The 19,337-nt window shown below is 40.5% G+C and overlaps 1 protein-coding gene across 6 annotated transcripts in view; it reads left to right on the top strand.

Moving 5' to 3' along the window:
* Positions 1–19,337, top strand: part of Akap9 (A-kinase anchoring protein 9) — a 142,505-nt gene that overhangs the window by 99,808 nt on the left and 23,360 nt on the right. For all 6 annotated transcript variants that reach the window (XM_076913077.1, XM_076913076.1, XM_034519015.1 and 3 more), the window contains 12 exons: positions 2,153–2,329; positions 2,892–2,996; positions 7,164–7,316; positions 8,120–8,299; positions 9,325–10,359; positions 11,681–11,818; positions 12,266–12,751; positions 13,096–13,159; positions 13,266–13,366; positions 14,217–14,408; positions 14,648–14,836; positions 19,020–19,164. In XM_076913077.1, coding sequence (XP_076769192.1) covers positions 2,153–2,329; positions 2,892–2,996; positions 7,164–7,316; positions 8,120–8,299; positions 9,325–10,359; positions 11,681–11,818; positions 12,266–12,751; positions 13,096–13,159; positions 13,266–13,366; positions 14,217–14,408; positions 14,648–14,836; positions 19,020–19,164 — 2,965 coding nt within the window. The remainder of the gene's footprint in view (positions 1–2,152; positions 2,330–2,891; positions 2,997–7,163; positions 7,317–8,119; positions 8,300–9,324; positions 10,360–11,680; positions 11,819–12,265; positions 12,752–13,095; positions 13,160–13,265; positions 13,367–14,216; positions 14,409–14,647; positions 14,837–19,019; positions 19,165–19,337) is intronic.

The raw sequence follows: 19,337 nt of genomic DNA on the forward strand, positions 1-19,337 counted from the left end.
CTCATAAAGGACATTGGTTTACAGATTTCACTTACTGTATTTTTAAATTTTCAACTATCACAAACAAATAATACATTTATGGTGTGTACTTTAATGTATACACAGGAGGTATTATGTATAGTACATTATTCATTTATCATTTGTGGAATATGGTGGTAGAAACATTAAATATTCTCTTCTGTCAAACACTGTAAAACTTTAAGACAATGAATTTGAACTTGTTTATCTTTAACACATTGTAAAACTGTTATGCAAAAAGAGCCATTTACATTCATGCTTTACTACTTCATCTCTTTCTCTTCTGAATCTGCTCCACTGTACCTCTGCTCACATTGCTAGGAAGGCTACCCAGCACCTCTTGGCTCTCTAGAGTTCACTGCTCCCTTCACTCACAGCTACTCAGAGGCATTGCAGAAAGCTTTAGGCAGCCATTGTGTTTATGGAACTCATTCACTCACTGACTCACTCAGTCACTCACTCAGTCAGTCAGTGTCACTCAGTCAGTCAGTCACTGACTCAGTCACTCACTCAGTTACTCAGTTACTCAGTCAGTCACTCAGTCCCTCACTCACTCAGTCACTCACTCACTCAGCCACTCAGTCACTCACTCAGTCACTCACTCAGTCAGTCAGTCACTCAGTCCCTCACTCAGTTACTCACTGACTCACTCAGTCACTCAGTCAGTCACTCAGTCCCTCACTTAGTCACTCACTCACTCACTCACTCACTCAGTCACTCACTCACTCAGTCACTCACTCACTCACTCACTCACTCACTCACTCACTCACTCTGTGTATTGGTGTTTTGCCTGTATTTGTCTGTATGAGTGCTTCAGATCTTCTGAAAGTGGAGTTACAGGCAGCTGTTGGCCTCCATGTGGGTACTGGGAATTGAACCTGTGTCTGCTAGAAAAGCAGCCAACACTCTTAACTGCTAAGGCTTCTAAAGCACTTCAGTAGCTGTGCTACTGTCATCCAAGAGCCTGTAGTTAGATTAAGCTTACATTTTATTTTTTAATGTTCTGGGAGCAATAGTTTTCATTTTGATAATTTCTCCTAAGTGCCTCACTGAAATTTAGTATTCTTATATTTCTTAAAATTATAATATATTTACAACATTCTCCTTGATAAGTATGTCTATAACCCATCTTACTAATCCTTCCTGTATTCTTCCACTGCTGCTACACAACAACTGGGGCACTGCATATCAGTTCTAGAAGATATATCTTGGAATTCTTACTGTTTATTTTGTGCAGTCTAGGAGCCAAGACTAATGGCTCTTAAAGGAATTCAGATTCCTTCATTTACCTCTCCTTATCTCTCAGCCTGCAGAATGTATAGGCTAAACCTTTGCCAAACAACTCTTACCAACATATAAAACATGGAAGACTTAAAGATCATTGTTCTTTACCTAAGTCAGTCAGGAAGCAAGCTGAAAGTCTCTCGACTTTATTATGTCATTAGGTTATAGTGTGCTGTGCTGTTAGGTACTTCAGATCATTAAAAATGTGTTTCCCCTCTTCCTGCCATGGTAAAGCCATGATGCTCTAAAAAATAAAACAAAAAACCTTTGGAGATGGGGGGAAGGATTGTGGGAAGGGGTGACCAGGAGAGGGTCAGTGAGCAGGATATAAAGTGAATAAGAAAAAATAAAAGTAAATTTAAAAAAACCTTTAAAAATGAGTTCTGTGAAAGCAATAGTATTTCTCTTTTTAAAAGATGCCCAGTTTTATCAGTATGCACTGTTGCTTTTGCTAGAGATGACCATTGCTGTCCTTATTTTAAAATATAATTAACATGTTTCTTTTTTGGGGAGGGGTGTTGAGACAGGGATTCTCTGTAGCCCTGGCTGTCCTGGAACTCACTCTGTAGTCCAAGCTAGCCTCGAACTCAGAAATCCACCTGCCTCTGCCTCCCAAGTGCTGGGATTAAAGGCGTGCACCACCACTGCCCGGCTGATTAACATGTTTTAAAATACCTGATTTTAGTGGGGTACACTTGGTTTCAAACCTGAGGAGTTGCATGTATTAAGAAAGCAACACTGTACCACTGAGATGCATTTTCAAGCCCCAGAAATTAGTCTTTAAATTATAAGTATGTTTCATCACTTGAACAGGCTACAATCTGAACCATGGTCTTCATCATGTCTTCAGGTTGAACAGTTAACTAACCACTTGAAAGAGAAAACGGACAAGTGCAGCGAGCTGCTGCTGTCGAAGGAGCAACTGCAGCGAGACGTGCAGGAAAGGAACGAAGAGATTGAGAAGCTGGAGTGCCGGGTGCGAGAGCTGGAGCAAGCCCTGCTGGCTGCTGCAGACCCCTTCCCAAAGGTGCGAGGCCCAGGGATCTCAGCCTGTCCTGCTCCAGTGACAGCTGCCTACTGACACAATGTTACATTCATTCCCTAGTTGACATTAGAGCACAGTGTATCTTCGTTACTACTTTTGTTTTACTTTCAGATGTTGTTTGCATCTCTTATTTCTGATGTAGGAAATTAGTTCAGCCAGAAGAGTTAATTACAGTTTTAACTGTCAGCTGTGCCCATGAGCTTTCAGACTCTTGCCTGACTCCAGATTAGATGCAATGAAGCCCATTTCTGTTATTCTCCAGAAAACCAGAATGGATAGAGGACAAGCAGAGGGAGAGAGCTCTGAGGCAGGCAGATGGAGAGAAGTTTTGTTTTATCTCAGGAATGAGTTTTAAGTGTCAGCAGTGTGTGTTTACTATATGAAAAATGCATGCAAGACTGAGTACCTGTAACTTGTTGAATAGTCTTAAATGTAGAGTTTCTCATTTTAAATTAGAAAGATAGAATTACTGCTAAATAAAAATACTACAATGAATTATCGGGGTATAATCCGAGGTTTTAGAAAAGTTCTTATGTATTTTTAGGTAGAAGACCAGAAAAGGTCTGGAGCTCTAGAAGTGGAACCAGAATTATCTCTAGAAGTTCAATTGCAGGCTGAGCGGGATGCTACAGATAGAAAACAGAAAGAGGTAAGAAGTTTCTTTTTCAATCACAACTGCAGTTTAAAATCAATCCCTTAGAAAGTATCATTTGAACAGAAACACAGTGTCTAAAAGCGAAGTTTAGGGTGTTCCTCAGTTCACTGCCTGGAAGATGGACCTTGAAGGTCATAAACTGAACAAGGAAGCTGGTGAAGGTCAGTGCCATGCAGGAGGAAGGACCTTGAGGCAGGAAGAGTTCAGATGAGGATGGAGCTGGTGTGGACTGGACAGAGAGGAGAGGAGAGAGCTGGTAGTGTGGGACCACGGTAAGCTTGTATCTCTTTTAGTCACTGCCACTCTGTCAGGTGGCAGTGCCGGCTGCTGCTGCTGCTGCTTATTTAAAAGACTTTTCTACGAAGTTATTGTGAATTATTTCATAAGTCAAGAATGTCATTAAAACAGTGGATTAAAGTGACTGGGACTGAGTATGTAGCCCATTATTGAGCACTTGCCTAGCTTGTGCAAGCACCTAGGATTCCCCAGCACTACTCATAATAACAGGAATCACAGCAATAATAGTTACAGCTTTCCTGGTTTTCTGTACTCCTTACCTGAAAAGTGTTCCATCCAGCTGGGAATAGGAGTTCACCCCAATTGCCCCTGCAGCTGAGGTTGGTGGAGGAATTGAAGCTAATTCACTCAGACTGAGCAACATAGCAAGGCCTTATTTTAAAAGTGAAAATTCATTAGAATTACAAAAGTAACTTCAACTTACTACTTGATTTGTAATATATTTAAACCTTTTTTCCCATTAAATACATCCTAATGCTATGGCTATGACTTTAAAGTATTGTGTACCTATGTGTAGAAACAGAGGTCAGTCACTGGGATCCTTCTTCCGCACTTGTCCACCTCGTTTTATTTTTTTCAAAGATTAATTGATATCTACGTGGATATGTGCATGTGAGTGCATCAGTGTCCACCCGCCAGAGTACAGAAGAGGGTGTACTCCCCTGGAACTGGAGTGATGTCGTCATGAGTCACCTATCATGGGTACTGGGAACAAGCAAGGGTCCTCTATAAGAGCTGTGTGTACTCCTAACACAGTCACATCTCCAGAGCCCCCAGCTCTGCTCCTGCCTCTGTGCTTTTGAAACAGAGCCTCTCTCTGGTCTAGCACTCACCAGTTAGGCTAGATTGGCTGGCCAGTGAGCTCCAGAGAGCCACCCATTTCTGCCTACCCAGAGCTAAGATTTCTAGAACATGCTACCACAGCAATGTGCATCCCCAATAGCCGGAACGACAGGCATATGCCACCATGACCACCTATTTTCAGTATTTTTAAAATGTACTATAGCTCTACTGTTACCTCAGTTTCTTGAATTGAGTATTTAATAGATTTCTACTTTTCTCCCCAGAATCAGCTGTCATCTGGGAATGGTAAAAAACAGAGACCTATGTCACCCACTTTGTTTCTTTACAGACAAAGAATGACATTAAATGAGTTAATGAAGTGAGTGTTACTAACACTGATAGGTGTTCTGCAGTACTACAGTCACTGGCATGAAAAAGGACACCATCAGAGCATGTGTTATAAAAAATACAAAACCAAAACAAAGCAACAGCAAAAAACTGGAAGCATTTGCTCTGAAAACTAGGCAGATATTTTCAGATAACTGATATAAATCAAAGATGTATCAAATAAATCGAATATGTATCAAAAAATGGATCCACTGTCAGAGCCTGAGTTTGGACAGAAACATACTTAATAGCCTGTTAGACTATTTGAAGTGGAAGATGAATAGAAAGAAAACTTAAAAGTTTCAAGAATGTTTTTTAAACAGTATAGAACTGGAGCTTCTAGCTAGGCATGGTGGACTTCAATGCCGTTCTTCTTGGCACTTGGGAGTCAGAAGGAAGTGGATCTCTGAATTCGAGGCCATCGTGGTCTATATAGTGAGTTCCAGGGCGGCCAGGAATGGGAAATGAGGGATGGGGGAGGAGGAAGAGAAAGAAGAGGAGGAAGAAGAGGAGGGTAGGGGAGAAAAGAAAGAAAAAATTTAAGGTTCTTTGTTGTGGTGGTTTTAGGAAAAGATGCCTTAAATAAATCTTAGATCTTGTATTGCTAACATGCTTATAGGCAGTAGTAGTAAATAATATTTAACTTTGTTTTAGGCCAAGTGCTAGTAATGTCTGAAGAGTATTGTAAATACTCCTTGGGGTCTTCATCTCACCTGTGTTTAAACTAAGCTTTAAGAAAAGTTAACACTTAGCAGAGCCAGAATTTTTCACAGATCTCACTGATCTTACACCATTGTGATGCAATACTGACAAACCTTCGGATGGATTTAGCATGTTGTTGAGAAGCATAAAATCTGTAGTGCATCCGTATAATGGACCAGTGCTTCTGGGTTCTCATGTACACCTGAGTCATCCAGGGGCCTGATGAAGGCCTTCTGTGCAGCATCTACATGTGTACTGCATGCATCCAGTGCACAGCCAAGGTCTGCTGGTTCTGCTGCTCCCCAGCTCACACCGAGCAGCAAGGCTTTAGATCACAGAGCTAAGACTTTGTAAAATGACACATCAAAAGAATGGGCATGTCATGTAATGTAGGCTGCAATTTTGACGTGAAATAACTATGTGTGTGTGTTTTATAATACCTTGTTCTAAAAGTAGTTGTAGAAGGTAAGGATGGATAGGAAGATACGAACAGGCGTACATACTGTGTATAGCCTTAATAAACATGATAATCAATGTTCTCAATAATAAACTCATAATTATATGTGCAGGGTCACTAATATATTTGAGTGCCTACAGAATTAAATACCAGTGTTACAGATAAGAGAGAGAAGAGTGGTCTTTGACATTGGTTACAAGAAACAGAATAAATGGGGCAGGAGAGATGGCTCAGTGGTTAAGAGCACTGGCTGCTCTTCCAGACATCCTGAGTTCAATTCCCAGCAACCACACGGTGGCTCACAACCATCTGTAATGGGATCTGGTGCCCTCTTCTGGCATGCATATAGAGCACTCATACATAAAATAAATAAATCTTAAAAGAAAGAGGGAAAGAAAAGGAGCAAGATAAACAGTGGTTTGGAATGAGAGGCTGCAGCAGCCATTTCTTCAGAATCAAAGATGGCTTTACCCTGACTGTTATCTTTATGACTTTTCTTTCTTCTATATAATGGAAATGGTTATAGAACACTTGGGATGAGAGGGTGTGTGTGTGTGTGTGTGTGTGTGTGTGTGTTTGCGTGTACACATAGTGAGGCTTCATATGTGACGGCCAGACAGAGGTCCCCCTCAGGTGTCATTCCTCAAGAACCATCAACCATGTCTTTTGAGACCTGTGGTTCAACAGGTAGACTAGACTGGTCTCAACAAGCCCCAGGGATAATCCTGTCTCCAACTCCCCAGCGCCGTGATTCCAAGCTCAGATCACCACCCTTAGCTTTATATACAGAGTGCTGGGGATCAAACTTAGGCCCTCATATGTGGTCATCTGCGCTATCATCCCAGCCTCAAATTTGGCTGTTATTGCTAGTATTACACTATTTTTATTGGACTTGCTAGGCTGACTTCAAAGCCTTGCTTGTCAGTACTGCCCTAGGTCTATGATGCCATGCATAAACAACCCATTAACCCGTAGAGCATAAAGCGGTAAACAACCCAGCTGCCACTCAGTGCTGCTCCTGCATCTTAAGGTGCTTGTATTGTAGCAGTTTTGATCATTTGAACAGGAATTCACAAATTCATTTATTAAACATCTATTAAGTAGTTATGAAGTAGTTGGTTAAATAGTTATTACTATTCTCAGTCATCCCATATAATCAAAATAATAGAAATCAAACTTTTCTGTAGGTTGAAGCTAGGTATGGTGACATATGTCTTTATTTCTGACACTGAAGGAGGCAGAGGCAGGCTAGCCTCAAACATAGCAAGTTCCAGGACAGCCAGGGCTACATAAAGAAGACTTACCTTAAAAAACAAACAAACAAACAAACAAACAAACAAAACCAGAAAGCATTCAGTTTGAGCATGTCTAGGAATTAAGCAGGTAAACATATGTGTTTAAGCATATGTAAATGACTATACATCCTTTATAAAAGAAATAGTATTCTTTTCTGTTTGACAGTAACATGTTTATGAACTGGTTTTGTTTTTTGTTGTTGTTGTTTTGTTCCCCCTCGGATCACTTTGGTTTTAAAGATTACCAACCTAGAAGAACAATTAGAGCAGTTTCGGGAAGAACTGGAAAATAAGAATGAAGAGGTTCAGGAGCTTCTCATGCAGCTAGAAATTCAGAAAAAGGAGTCCACCACCCGCTTACAAGAGCTCCAGCAAGAAAACAGAGTATTTAAGGTACTTGACTTAGAAAAATAATTCACATTTTGATACTTTGTATTCTTGTAAGTTATTTGTGTAGATAAATTATTCTAGCTAGCCCATAGACGCAGAACCCTGGTATTTTATTTACAAACTACAATCCTAAATTGGGCAGCTTCAATGCTGTTCTCACATCTCGACAGTATGTCCCTTGTCACTTACTGTTTGAGTCTCGCCAGGGCTGTTTCTGCTTCATCAGTCTGTCCTCAGGGTGCTCTTCTCTTGTCCACGTGCTCCCCCTCCATCCTCCATCCATAATGGTGAACTCCTGCTCTCTCCATCCCTGCTCTCTCGTCTTCACCCTCTTTCTCCTCTTGGTCTTTCTTGAGATCCCCTACTTCATTCTCAGGCCTGCCTTGCTATCCTTTCTGCCTAGTCATAAGCCCCAACAGTTTAATGGCCAATCAGGAATTAAATTGAGGAGCAAGGTTTACACACCAAAGGCCAGTGACCATAAGAAGTCACTCATCAGGACAGCAACCAGAACTTGGGGGTCAGACTCTAGCATTTGGACACATAGCACCAGACCAACCCCCAGCAGATTTGCCACCAACATTAGTAGGCAAATGAATTTGTGTGGGAACTATTTGCTGTTCAACCTGGACACTTGAATTTATCATAAATGAAAATATTTGAGATCATTTATCAAAATATTTTAAGTATTGAAATGCAGTATCTTAATTGTTTGCATGCCATCTTTTTTATAAGACTTAATTCAAGGAATATTTTGAAATAACATGTAACGATCATACAATTATGATAATTATTTTTGTCCCTAGGATGAAATAGAAAAACTTGGGTTTGCCATGAAGGAATCTGGTTCTGTGTCCACTCGGGATCAGCCCGTGCTGTTTGGCAAATTTGCACAGCTCATACAAGAAAAGGAGATGGAGATTGACCGGTTGAACGAGCAGTTTATAAAACTCCAGCAGCAACTTGAACTCACAGCAGGCAACAAGGTATGCCCAGTAAATTTGTTTGCAAAATTAATATGAGTTACAGTTTTTCAGATTTTATTACACTTATCTATTTTGGAGAAGGGAGTGAGTTTGTACTCACTCTGCAACATGTTTTGGAGGTCAGTGAACAGCTTGTGGGAGTCATTTCTCCTTACACCACATGAGCCCCAGAAATGAAACTCAGCTCACCAGCTTTCACAGGCAACATCCTGACTCACTAAGCAATCTCAGAGGCTGTAACTAAAATTTAAAACACAAAATGGTGATACTTTTCACTTTCCTGTTGAATTTCCCTGTGAGTAGGGTTCATGTACCAGGAACATGCAAACACATGTATCCATGTCTCTGCACACAGTGGCTAGAACAGGGCATCAGGTCTATTCTCTTGTTGCTCTGTGCCTCATTGCCTTGACACAGGGTTTCTCCGTTTAGTCTGGTTGACCAGTGAGCTCTCAGAATCTGCCTGTCTCCAGCTCTCAATGCTGGTTTACAGGCTCACATAACTCTGCCCAGCTTTTTATATGTATGCTGGGGACCTGAACTCAGTTTCTCATGCTTACAGAGTAAGCACACCTAGTCACTGAGCCTTCTCACTTACCCTTTCCCATCGAATTTTAAAAACAAATATCTGGTCAGTGAGATGGCCCAGCTGGTGAAGGTGCTTGCTAACCAAGTGTGTTCACATTTATGCTGTTCAGTGTGTTGAGTAGGCTTTGCCTTTGAGAGTCATCTGTTGTGTGTCCTATTGTAGTACTTCATTCTGTTCATGGGGATGCACTAGTACTATTTTCCTAATGGGAAATGAACTGCTCAAGTTGGAGCTCAAGTTTAACAAAACTCCCAGAATGAAGTTCTAAATAAGAGGAGGTATCTTGTTGGTCTGTACTGAAAAGAACATTCCTATGTCAGAGACAGTATGTTGGTTTGGGACAAACTCATCCTTATGAGGTCATTTCTTAAAACAGAATTTCCAAGATGTAAATATACATTTATTTTGTATGACTCCCTTTTTCATTAAATAATAGATCATTGAAGAACAAAAGGAACAGATACAAGCTCTAGAGACAAAGATGGAATGTTTGATGAGTGATCAAGAGCATGTGAAGAAACAGAGAGAGGCAGAAATAGAGCAGCTCAATGGTGTGATTGAGAAGTTGCAGCAGGAATTGGTCACCATTGAGCAGAAGAGAGAGGATGCCAAGACCCTCCCAGAAGACGAGGAGAGCTTTAAACATCAGCTGGACAAGGTAACTGTTGAAAAGCTAGCTTTAGAGCAACAAGTAGACACCACCAACCAGGAAATGACGTACATGAAAAATGTGCTTAAGGAAATCAATTTCAAAATGGATCAGATAACACAATCACTGTGCAACTTGAATAAAGAATGTGCCAGCAATACACCAAAGGAAAGTGTCCACATGACTGTGCATGAGCTCGACAGTGACAAACTGCAGTCAGAAGATACCCCTGCCCAGGATGCTTCCAAGCCTCTAGAAAATCAGACCTCCCTTACGTGTCTTCAAGAAAGTGCTGAAGATTCTAGAATACTAGAAATAAAGTCACTGCCACTGGAGAGGTCTGTTAGTACCAAGGACTTTGAGCTGACCCAGTGTCATAAACAAATAGAAACCATACAAGAGCACGAGCAGTCTGAAATAGAAAGGCTTCAGAAGAAGATCACAGACCTGCAGACAGTCCTTGAGAAGCTTGCTGCTGCGTTGGTCAATCAGGTCCACACGGAAGCGGCTCAGGAGAATGTCCAGTTCTGCCAAGAGAAGCAAACAGTTTCATCAGCATCTGAAAGAACAGCTGCACAGAATGTAAATTATCTGACAGAAAAGAGCATGGAGACAGATGTCCCCACATTGGCCGTGAGACTAGCAGAGTTGGAGAGCCAAGTAGCTGAAGTGCATAGTGGTTTAATGGCAGAAAACCATGAGGAGATTGCAGAGAAAAATGCCTCAGAGACAGAGAAGAGAGTTGTGGCACTACAGAAGCTCTTAGAGGAGGCCAAGAAAAGGCTGCGAGAGGAAGGAGAAAGAAGCCCTAGGGATGGGGAGGTTAGTTTTCATTTGATGGGTTTTTTTTGTTTTGTTTTGTTTTGTTTTGTTTTTTCTTTACTCAAATGCTCTAGGTAATTTCCTTTGTTCAGTGATAGTTTACTGATAAATCTGGAGGTTTTTTTTTAATATCAAACAACTTACATACAATGAGATTTCATGAAAATACACGGTTCCTAAAGGATAGGCATTACTTTATTTAAATTGTGAATTGTGGTTCATAAATTGTTTAGCACGGAGAGACTCAGAGACCTCCCTTCTGTATATATAGACAGAACTCCCAAATGAAATACAGTGTTACATTGAATGATTATGGCTAAGGCTTTGGAATGATCTGATTGGTTGATGGCCTATAGTTTCCTGAAGCACAGCTTCTCATAATTGGCCTCATGAGACTTTGCTGTTAGGCTTAGCTATGGTAGGCTTTTAATTTGCATATCTACTATACTAAATGCAGTTCCCTCAAAGTAGCACAAAAAGCTATAGACACAGATTAAAGTTCACACTGTAATTTTTATCACCAGAGTAACAAGTGCAAACTATATTCTATGGTCTTCACATAATGATATCTGATTCATTAGTAAAGTTATTTATTGAAACAAGAAATATAAAAATATTAAATTTAAGCTCTGTTCTCCAGGACTTCTCCCTTAATTTCTTCCTAATACATATGCTCTGACATCATGCCTTTTAAGAAGTGAAAATTTTCACATTAATGATATACTGAATTAATGTGGAAAAAGTCACTAGCTCTTACAAATTTTATACCTGTTGAGATTTCATTGTTCATGGGAAAAAAAAAAAACTTGTGTTAGAGATCTGTATGTCTTCTTAGAAAGTGATCTAAAACCATGGTTAGTTCTTACTGTACAGAAGAGAATACAAAGACTTTTAGTTTATATTGCAAAGGGTAATAATTTCAATAACAAGATTTTTGTACCAAGACTTGGAACTACTTTATTGTGGATAATAAATATTAAAATGCTAATAAGACCTGCTGCCTATGTCATGTAAGGAGTATATTGGTCACATCTGATACAAATGTGAAAGTTTTGGATGGCAACCAAGTAATATCCTTGCTGATTTTAACAAGCAGTGGGCATTTTGTCCTCTGATTGTAGGCAGCCATTTTTAATAACACTCTGTGGCAGTATGGCTGTGCCTTGAGCTGCAGTGTGGTAACGCTCCGTGGCACTGTGGCTGTGGTGTGGTAACGCTCTGGCACTGTGGCTGTGGTGTGGTAATGCTCCTTGGCAGTGTGGCTGTGCCTTGGGCTGCACTGAGGTTTCTCATTGATAGTGTCTTCTCAACTCTTATTCAGACAACTGCTGTGCTAACTCACGCCAGTGGAGACAGTGGGTTTTCGGGACGACTTGAAGCTCTTGAAGCAGAGTCAGTAGCCACTTCAGAACTCGCCAGTTATAAACAAAGGGCAGAAGAACTTGAAGAAGATCTTTTGGTAAGATGAGCCACATAGCTCCAATTCATCCATTTTTGCCTCTCTTCATTTCCTCTCAGTGTATTCCCTAGATCTTAAACTTTAGTGGTAGGGAAAGCCTTCTTTAGATTTAATGAAAAATGTCTGTTAATTTTGTTACCAGCAACTTCTTGTTTAGTTTTTCTGGGAATAATGGTTGGAAAGATGCTTCTAATCTATACTAGGTGATGGAGGACTAAGGCTTTTGTTATAAAACAAAAGCTGATAACATAATTTCACTTCCTTGTAGTCTGACCGTAGTGAGTACAAAAGCATGCAGAAACTATGAGGCATCGAGGGTGATTTTCCTTTTCTGCTGCAAATTAGCACTGATGCATGAACTGTGCTCCCTGTATTTCCACCCTGAGCCCTCCTTCTGATGTACACAACACTTAACTGATTTCTCTGCTGTTCTCTTCATTGTTGTAGGTAAAAGAAAGCTACATAACATCACTTCAGAAAGACTTAGGCCAAGTTAAAGATCAACTCACAGAAGCCAAGGAGAAACTATCCCACTTCTTAGAAAAAGAAAATAGGACTGGAGAACAGGAAAGCAGAAAGTTCCCCACAGCAGAGCCACCTTCTGTTGAAGTAGGTGGCTGCTCTGGGCCCACAGAGATAACAGGCAAGGTCAGCAGCAGCAGTCAGACCCCACAGATCCTTGTTAGAAATGCAGGGATTCAGATCGACTTACAAATCGCGTGTGCCCAAGAAGAAGTCAGAGACACCATCAATCAATTTACTAAAAAAATGGAACACATACAAGAGCTACATGCTGCTGAGATTTTGGATATGGAGTCCAGACATATTTCAGAAACTGAGTCTTTGAAGAAAGAACATTCTGTTGCGATCCAGTTACTGACTAAGGAGTGTGAGACCCTGAAGGAGATGACCCAGCGTCTAAGATGCAAAGAGGTAATTGGTCCTCATACAATTTACTCTCTACATCCTGCCATTTGCCTTCCAACAGTATAAGCCTTTAAGATAAATGATTCAAAAGGATCCAAGAAATAATACCCCTTTTCATAATATTATCACAATTTGGCATCTTCCTGTTGTATGGTTAGATAAGGCAATTCCCATGTGGTTTTGGAGCCTATTGTGAGACTTGTTATATGTGTGTTATTTCACTATGACAGAATAAATTGATGTCTTTATTTCTCCCATAACTGTATCAGAAACTAGTTGCTCATTGGATCCAATATTTTACTAAATAAATTTTAAAGTCATGTGTATTCTGATTTTGTCTTCTTTATTAGGGATCTTCCATTCCTGAATTGGCAGATTCTGTTGCTTATCAAAGTAGAGAAGTATATTCCAGTGGTAAGTTGAATAAAGTTCTGGAATATTTAAACAAATGAAATAATGTTTAAAAAGTGTGATTTTGTATGTACATATGTAATTACAGGTGGTATTTTCTTAATTTTAGATTCTGAATCAGACTGGGGTCCAAGCCAGGGATTTGATACAGCATTAGAAGGCCGAGAAGAAGGTGAAACTTCAGCAGATTTATTTCCAAAGAAAATAAAGGTACTGGAGACAAAACCCCTTAGTTCACTGAGGCAGTGCCATCTCTGCACTAACCACCATTACTATACTTAGACAGCCATGTAATCAACATTTACAAGCTAAGCTGAATGTGTAGTTTTAAACTGTGTTCCCTGTTTCTCCCTTGTGACCCCACTCTGACCCCGACTCAGACTGTGTGTGTGTGTGTAAGGTGTGGTGATAATCTGTGCTGGAAGTGAGGATGCGGGAAGCAATGAGTGACCCACAAAAACTAATGTGAGCTTAGACCAGTGCATCTGTTAGGGGCCCATGAAGTTAGAAAATCAGCTTCTTCCCTTGAAAAAGGTTTAAGACAAAGTTCCTTGTTTATATACCACGGTTGATGTGCTATTCAGTAGTAGAGTGGATAGTCCTTCCTTAGGGGAAGTGGGTTCACTCTTAGATGACACCAAGAGTCATTCTCTCTCATGCAGCAGTGTCCCACAGTATATATGTTTAAAATCGTATGTATGAAGAATTTTCACACCCATTTCAGTTCCCATTTTGTTGTTGACAAGGTTATGAAAGTAGTCTCAAGGTACAAGGTATTTCCCACATTTTATCTTTTAGTCAAGTCAGTGACTAATCACTCAGTCTAGAACTATGTTAGTCAAATGGAGGAGGGACCTTAGACGTGCCACTGACACCTAGACACCAGCAGTAGTAGGATTGACTCACCACACCACAGGAAGTAGGAAATGTTGGAATCAGTTCTTTGTCTACAGTGGCCTTTCCAATCAGCTGGGGTTGATGAAGCTGGTTGTTTCATTTTGTATGTCTTATTTGTCAGCCTTTGAAGTCCTAATTTTGCCTTTAATACTTTGTTTTCTAGGGATTAATGAAAGCTGTCCACAGCGAGGGCATGCAGGTGCTTTCTCTCTCAAACCCCTTCTGTGATGATGGAGAGGACCATTCTTTTCAGCAGCTTTCAGAATCTTGGCTGAAAGAGAGACAAGCTTACCTGAATACCATCTCATCTCTTAAAGATTTAATTTCTAAAATGCAAGTGCAAAGAGAAACTGAGGTATTCAAATATTTGTCTTCTAGATAGCTATACATTTGCTTACTGACAGTAATACATCTTAAAGAGTAAATTATCTTTTCACATATGCTTCATGTGAATTAGTTTTTATCTTTTCCCACATGAAAAAATATATTCTTTTAAACTTTTGAAAAATATATCTTTGTTAGTAGACGAGTACTTCTGGAATATATGGTAGTGTGCTTATTGGAAGACTGACTTTTCCTGTTTGCCCTTCACAGGTCTGTGACAGTTGTCAGTCTCATGACAGCTTCTCAGACTGGCGAGGTGAACTCCTGCTTGCCTGTCAGCGTGTCTTTGTAAAGGAACGGAGTGTTTTACTAGCGACATTCCAAACTGAGCTGATGACTCTCAGCAGTAGAGATGCGGATGGCTTATTCAACTCTTTGGAACAGAGAATACAAGAGCAGGTATCAAAACAAAACTATTTTAAAGAATCTTCTTTGAACAGTGAGAAAAAATGGATTATTGGTTTTCTTTAGAGTCTTGATTTAAATATGAAAGTTAGCATTTAACAGAAATCACTGTAAGAATATATGGAAGAAAACTATTTAGATGTTATGCCTTACATCGCCAAGTAAGAAACACTGAAAATTAATGAACTAATAGCCAAACGTAGAAAGTTTAAAAATGAGGAACAGGAGAAACCCAAAGAAACTAGAAAGATAAAGTTGCTCTGTTGGCCCCAGAAAAAATCCTCTGGTCACATTTTCATTGGCTAGTTAGATGTGATCTTGTTTCTGTGTGGTTGTATCCCTCAGACTTGCTGTTGCTGAACTGAGTATATTATGATGTGAACAGTTTACATACAGAACAGTTTACATATACCCTGACCCAGGGGTTTCATTGTGTACTCTTTGTCTTCATGAACTCTGGCTTATGTCATGGTACCAGGAGCAAGTGGCAGAGGCAGAGAAAGAGTAAGGGGCTAGGGACCAAGTATAACCTACAAACACATGCCCAAGGGGTCTGCTTCCTCCAGTGAAGCCCCGCACTCTTAAGATTTCCAGAACCTTCCCAGATAGGATCTACTCCATTTGGAAACAAAGTGCTCGACACATGAGCTTATGAGAATTATTCCACAGTCATACCACAGCAGCAGGTTTATTTACAGTTGTCTGATCATCTATATATTACTGTTTCATTACTGCTGAACACGGCCTAGGACAATGTAATTTAAGCATGGGTGTTAACTCATGTGCATACATACACCACACACCCATAAAAATTGAAAAATAAAATATTGTAAGTATCTGTCATTTCATTTTAAAACCACAGAATTAATAATTTTTCTTTTTAAAAAAGGATATCAAACTCATTCAAGACAGTGGCCCATACCTTTAATCCTACCACTTGAGATGCAGAGGCAGGCAGTTCTCTAAGTTTGAGGCCAGCCTGTTCTACAGTGCAAGTTCCAGGACACAGAGAAACCTTGTCTTAAAAAAACAAAAGGAAAAAAGAAATGTTATTTAAGAGTATCTGTTGTTATGGCTGACAGCTGTGACCCCAGACTCTCAGGAGGTTGACTGGAGGATCACAAGTTTGTAGTAGAACTTCATCTCTTCACCTAAGGGGTTTTAAGGCTGGGATGTAGCTAGGATCTTGCCTAGCATGTGTGAAGTCTGCTTCAATTCCCCAAAGTTTGGGGGAAAACCAGGAAGAAAGCTTTAGAAGACCTCTACAGTAAACCAATAATTAAAAATGTCTTACTGTTAGTATGCTCAGATCTTGGCTTTTGAATACAATTCTCTCTTTAAAGGAGCTGATAGGTCCTTGGAGACCCGGAATTCTAGGGCTGGAGCATGGGAGGTATTGAGGTAAAGCCTGGACTCTCCTGGGCTCTCTCTTCACTGACTTGTAAAACACTAGCCACAGAATAATGAGAATGTGTAAAAAGTTCAAAGAAGCCAACCTGAAGCTTTTGCACTGGCCAAAATTTTAGAAAATTTAAATATCAAACTAGCTGAATGAGATAGCACATGTCTTTAATTCCAACACTTAGGAGGCAGAGGCTGGCAGATCTTTGAGTTCAAGGCCTGGTGTTGTGTGACAAACCTTTTCCTGGGGAAACACTGTACACACACATCCCCCAGCCTGCTCCCTCCAAAAAACCTAAACTAAAAGATAGTAAAAGATAATGAAGCAGAGTCAAAAAGATTCATAAGGTCGTATTCTTGAACAGACAAGTTACAGTATCACAGGAGAGTGCCTCCTGGTGGATGTTCTCCAAGGGCTGTGTTGTTAAGGAATAACCTTTTATTAAACATGACTTATTTTATTAAGTAATAATCAGTGGTAGATGCTAAAGTTCATATGGAAAGATGTTAAATGATTGGGTTTGTTTTGTTTTGTTTGGTTTGGTTTGGTTTTTCGAGACAGGGTTTCTCTGTATAGCCTTGGCTGTCCTGTCCTAGAACTCACTCGGTAGACCAGGCTGGCCTCGAACTCAGAAATCCGCCTGCCTCTGCTTCCCAAGTGCTGGGATTAAAGGCGTGCGCCACCACTACCCGGCTAATGATCGTTACCTAGTTGTGAACTAATACTCCAGAAGATACTTTCATTGATAGTATAACTCTCCGTGGAGAATCCTTGCACATAGCTCAAGCAATCTGTCAGTGTAGCAGTGATGTGAGCTAAGTGCTGATGTGAAGGACCCACTGCTTTTTTTGTACTTCTATTAAATGCATGACAGGAATCTTCTCTTGGGAAGAGGTGGATCAGACCATCATGCATCGACTAGAGGAGGCAACAGAAGAGCAGAGACAGTGACAGGACAGGTAGAGACGCAGAGCAACTGCGTTGTGACCCACAGTGCCACATTGCAGGAAGAGTGCCACAGGAAAGCAACTCTGGCCTCGCTGTCTCTCACACCACAAGTGTGACAGAAATGAAAACTTGCATCTTTTGAATAACCTATACCTGGGCTGGAGAGACAGCTCAGCAATTAAGAGCCCTTGTTGCTCATGCAGAGGACACTAGTTTGATTCTAAGCACCTATATGGTGGTTCACCAGCCATCATAATTCCAGTTCCAGGGGACCTAGTGCTCTCTTCCACCAATTTCCGTGGGCACCAGACACACATGCACATACATACATGCAGGCAAAGCAGTGACATAAAAGAAAAGCTGCACATGAATATTTGTAAGTTTTATATTTAAATCTCCTAAACTAGAAACAACTCATTTGTTCTCCAATGGGAAATGAACCAACTGTGGTATACCTGTAAATGAGTTACAACTCAGTAGAGGCTAGAGATAGTTCAGGAGTTAAGAGTTAAGAGTCCTGGCTGCTCTTTCAGAGGACCTGGTTTCAGTTCCCAACGTGGCATCTCACATGTTTGTAATTCCAGTTTTGGGGATCCAGTGCTCTCTCTCTGGCTCTCCAAGATTGTACATGCTTGTGGGTGCATAAGCTCAGATAACCACACACATGTATATAAAACTAATTTTAAAGAAATAAAGGAAGATAGATAGATAGATAGATAGATAGATAGATAGATAGATAGATATAGAGAGATATAAACAGACAGACAGACAGACAGATAGACAGACAGACAGGTAGATAGAATAGTGAAACAGCTCAGTAGGTAAAAAGGAACAGGCTGTCGATGTCCTCTATTCTGTCTGCTATAGACACTCTTGAAATCATAAAGTTATACTGATGGAGAACAGGTGAATCCTTCCCAGGAGCTGAGGCTGGGAGAAGCTGTGACTTCAGAAGAATCTGCTGAAGTGCTTCTCACTATGGCGCATGAAGTGAACCTCAGGACAGGTGGTGAAGTTTCATACTGCCAGATGCCAAGAGAGCAACATGCATATAAAATCAATGACATTTAAATAAGCCTATAGTTCAGATAATACTGTCAGCTTCCTTCTTTTACCAGTGTGCTATTTTTTTCCACTTGTGTCAGATGTCATCGTGGGAGGAGGCTAGCTGGGGGGTTACAAGAGCTTTGGCTTCAATCAGTACAAATTAAGGATTGGGAATGTGTTGTTTTGTTTTAACTGATGACAGGCCAAATTAGCCTGTGCTCTGCAGACATTTCAAGGTCCCAGAAGACTTATTAGTACTACTTTGATTTTCCTATAAAGGACAGTGGGTGAAAATTTAACTTCTCTTCCTTAGATAATATAGTAATGTTAATTTTTGATAAGAATATTGTGCCTGTGCTGGCTGCTCCTGATCCAGAGAGATGGCTCAGCAGGTAATGGCACTTGCTGCCAAGCTATGACCTCGGTCCATCACTGGAGCCTCTGTCATGGGAAGAGAGAAGCAAGTCTCACAGATTGTCCTCTTCCACAGGCCCACTGTGGGGCCTATGAATGTACACAGACAGGCAGAACAAATGAAGTAATAATAAAACAAGAACATTCCTACTTCTAGGAAATGCACAGCAATATTTAGAAATAAAAGTCCATCTGTTTGCAACAAACCCTCACAGATTTTTTTGGACAAGAAGAATTGTGAAAAAGTTTTAATGAAAAAAATAAAGTAGCATGTGTGGGCCATTGTTTCTCACTCAGCCTTCTGGTCACTAATTCCATCACCTCTATGCCTCCCTTTACTTAGTTTTTCATTGTCCTTTTTGACAGGGCATTGAATATCAAACAGCAATGGACTGTCTGCAGAAAGCAGATAGAAGGAGTTTACTGGCAGAAATAGAAGATCTGCGTGCTCAAATTAATGGCAGGAAAATGACTCTGGAAAGAGAAGAAGAATCTGAGAAAGGCAGCCAAGGTGTGTGCATGCAGCTCCTTTGATCCGGTAGCCTAAAGGGCTCGAGTGTTGCCTTCTGAAGTATTTCTGCTCAGGCTCCTTCTCTCCTCATTCTCCTAACATGAAAATGGTTGTTAGTCTGCCTTTGAACTGATCACAGGGTCCCCAGTGGAGGAGTTAGAGAGAAGTCTGAA

The sequence above is a fragment of the Arvicanthis niloticus genome, chromosome 15 (assembly GCF_011762505.2).
Source record: "Arvicanthis niloticus isolate mArvNil1 chromosome 15, mArvNil1.pat.X, whole genome shotgun sequence".
Taxonomy (NCBI): domain Eukaryota; kingdom Metazoa; phylum Chordata; class Mammalia; order Rodentia; family Muridae; genus Arvicanthis; species Arvicanthis niloticus.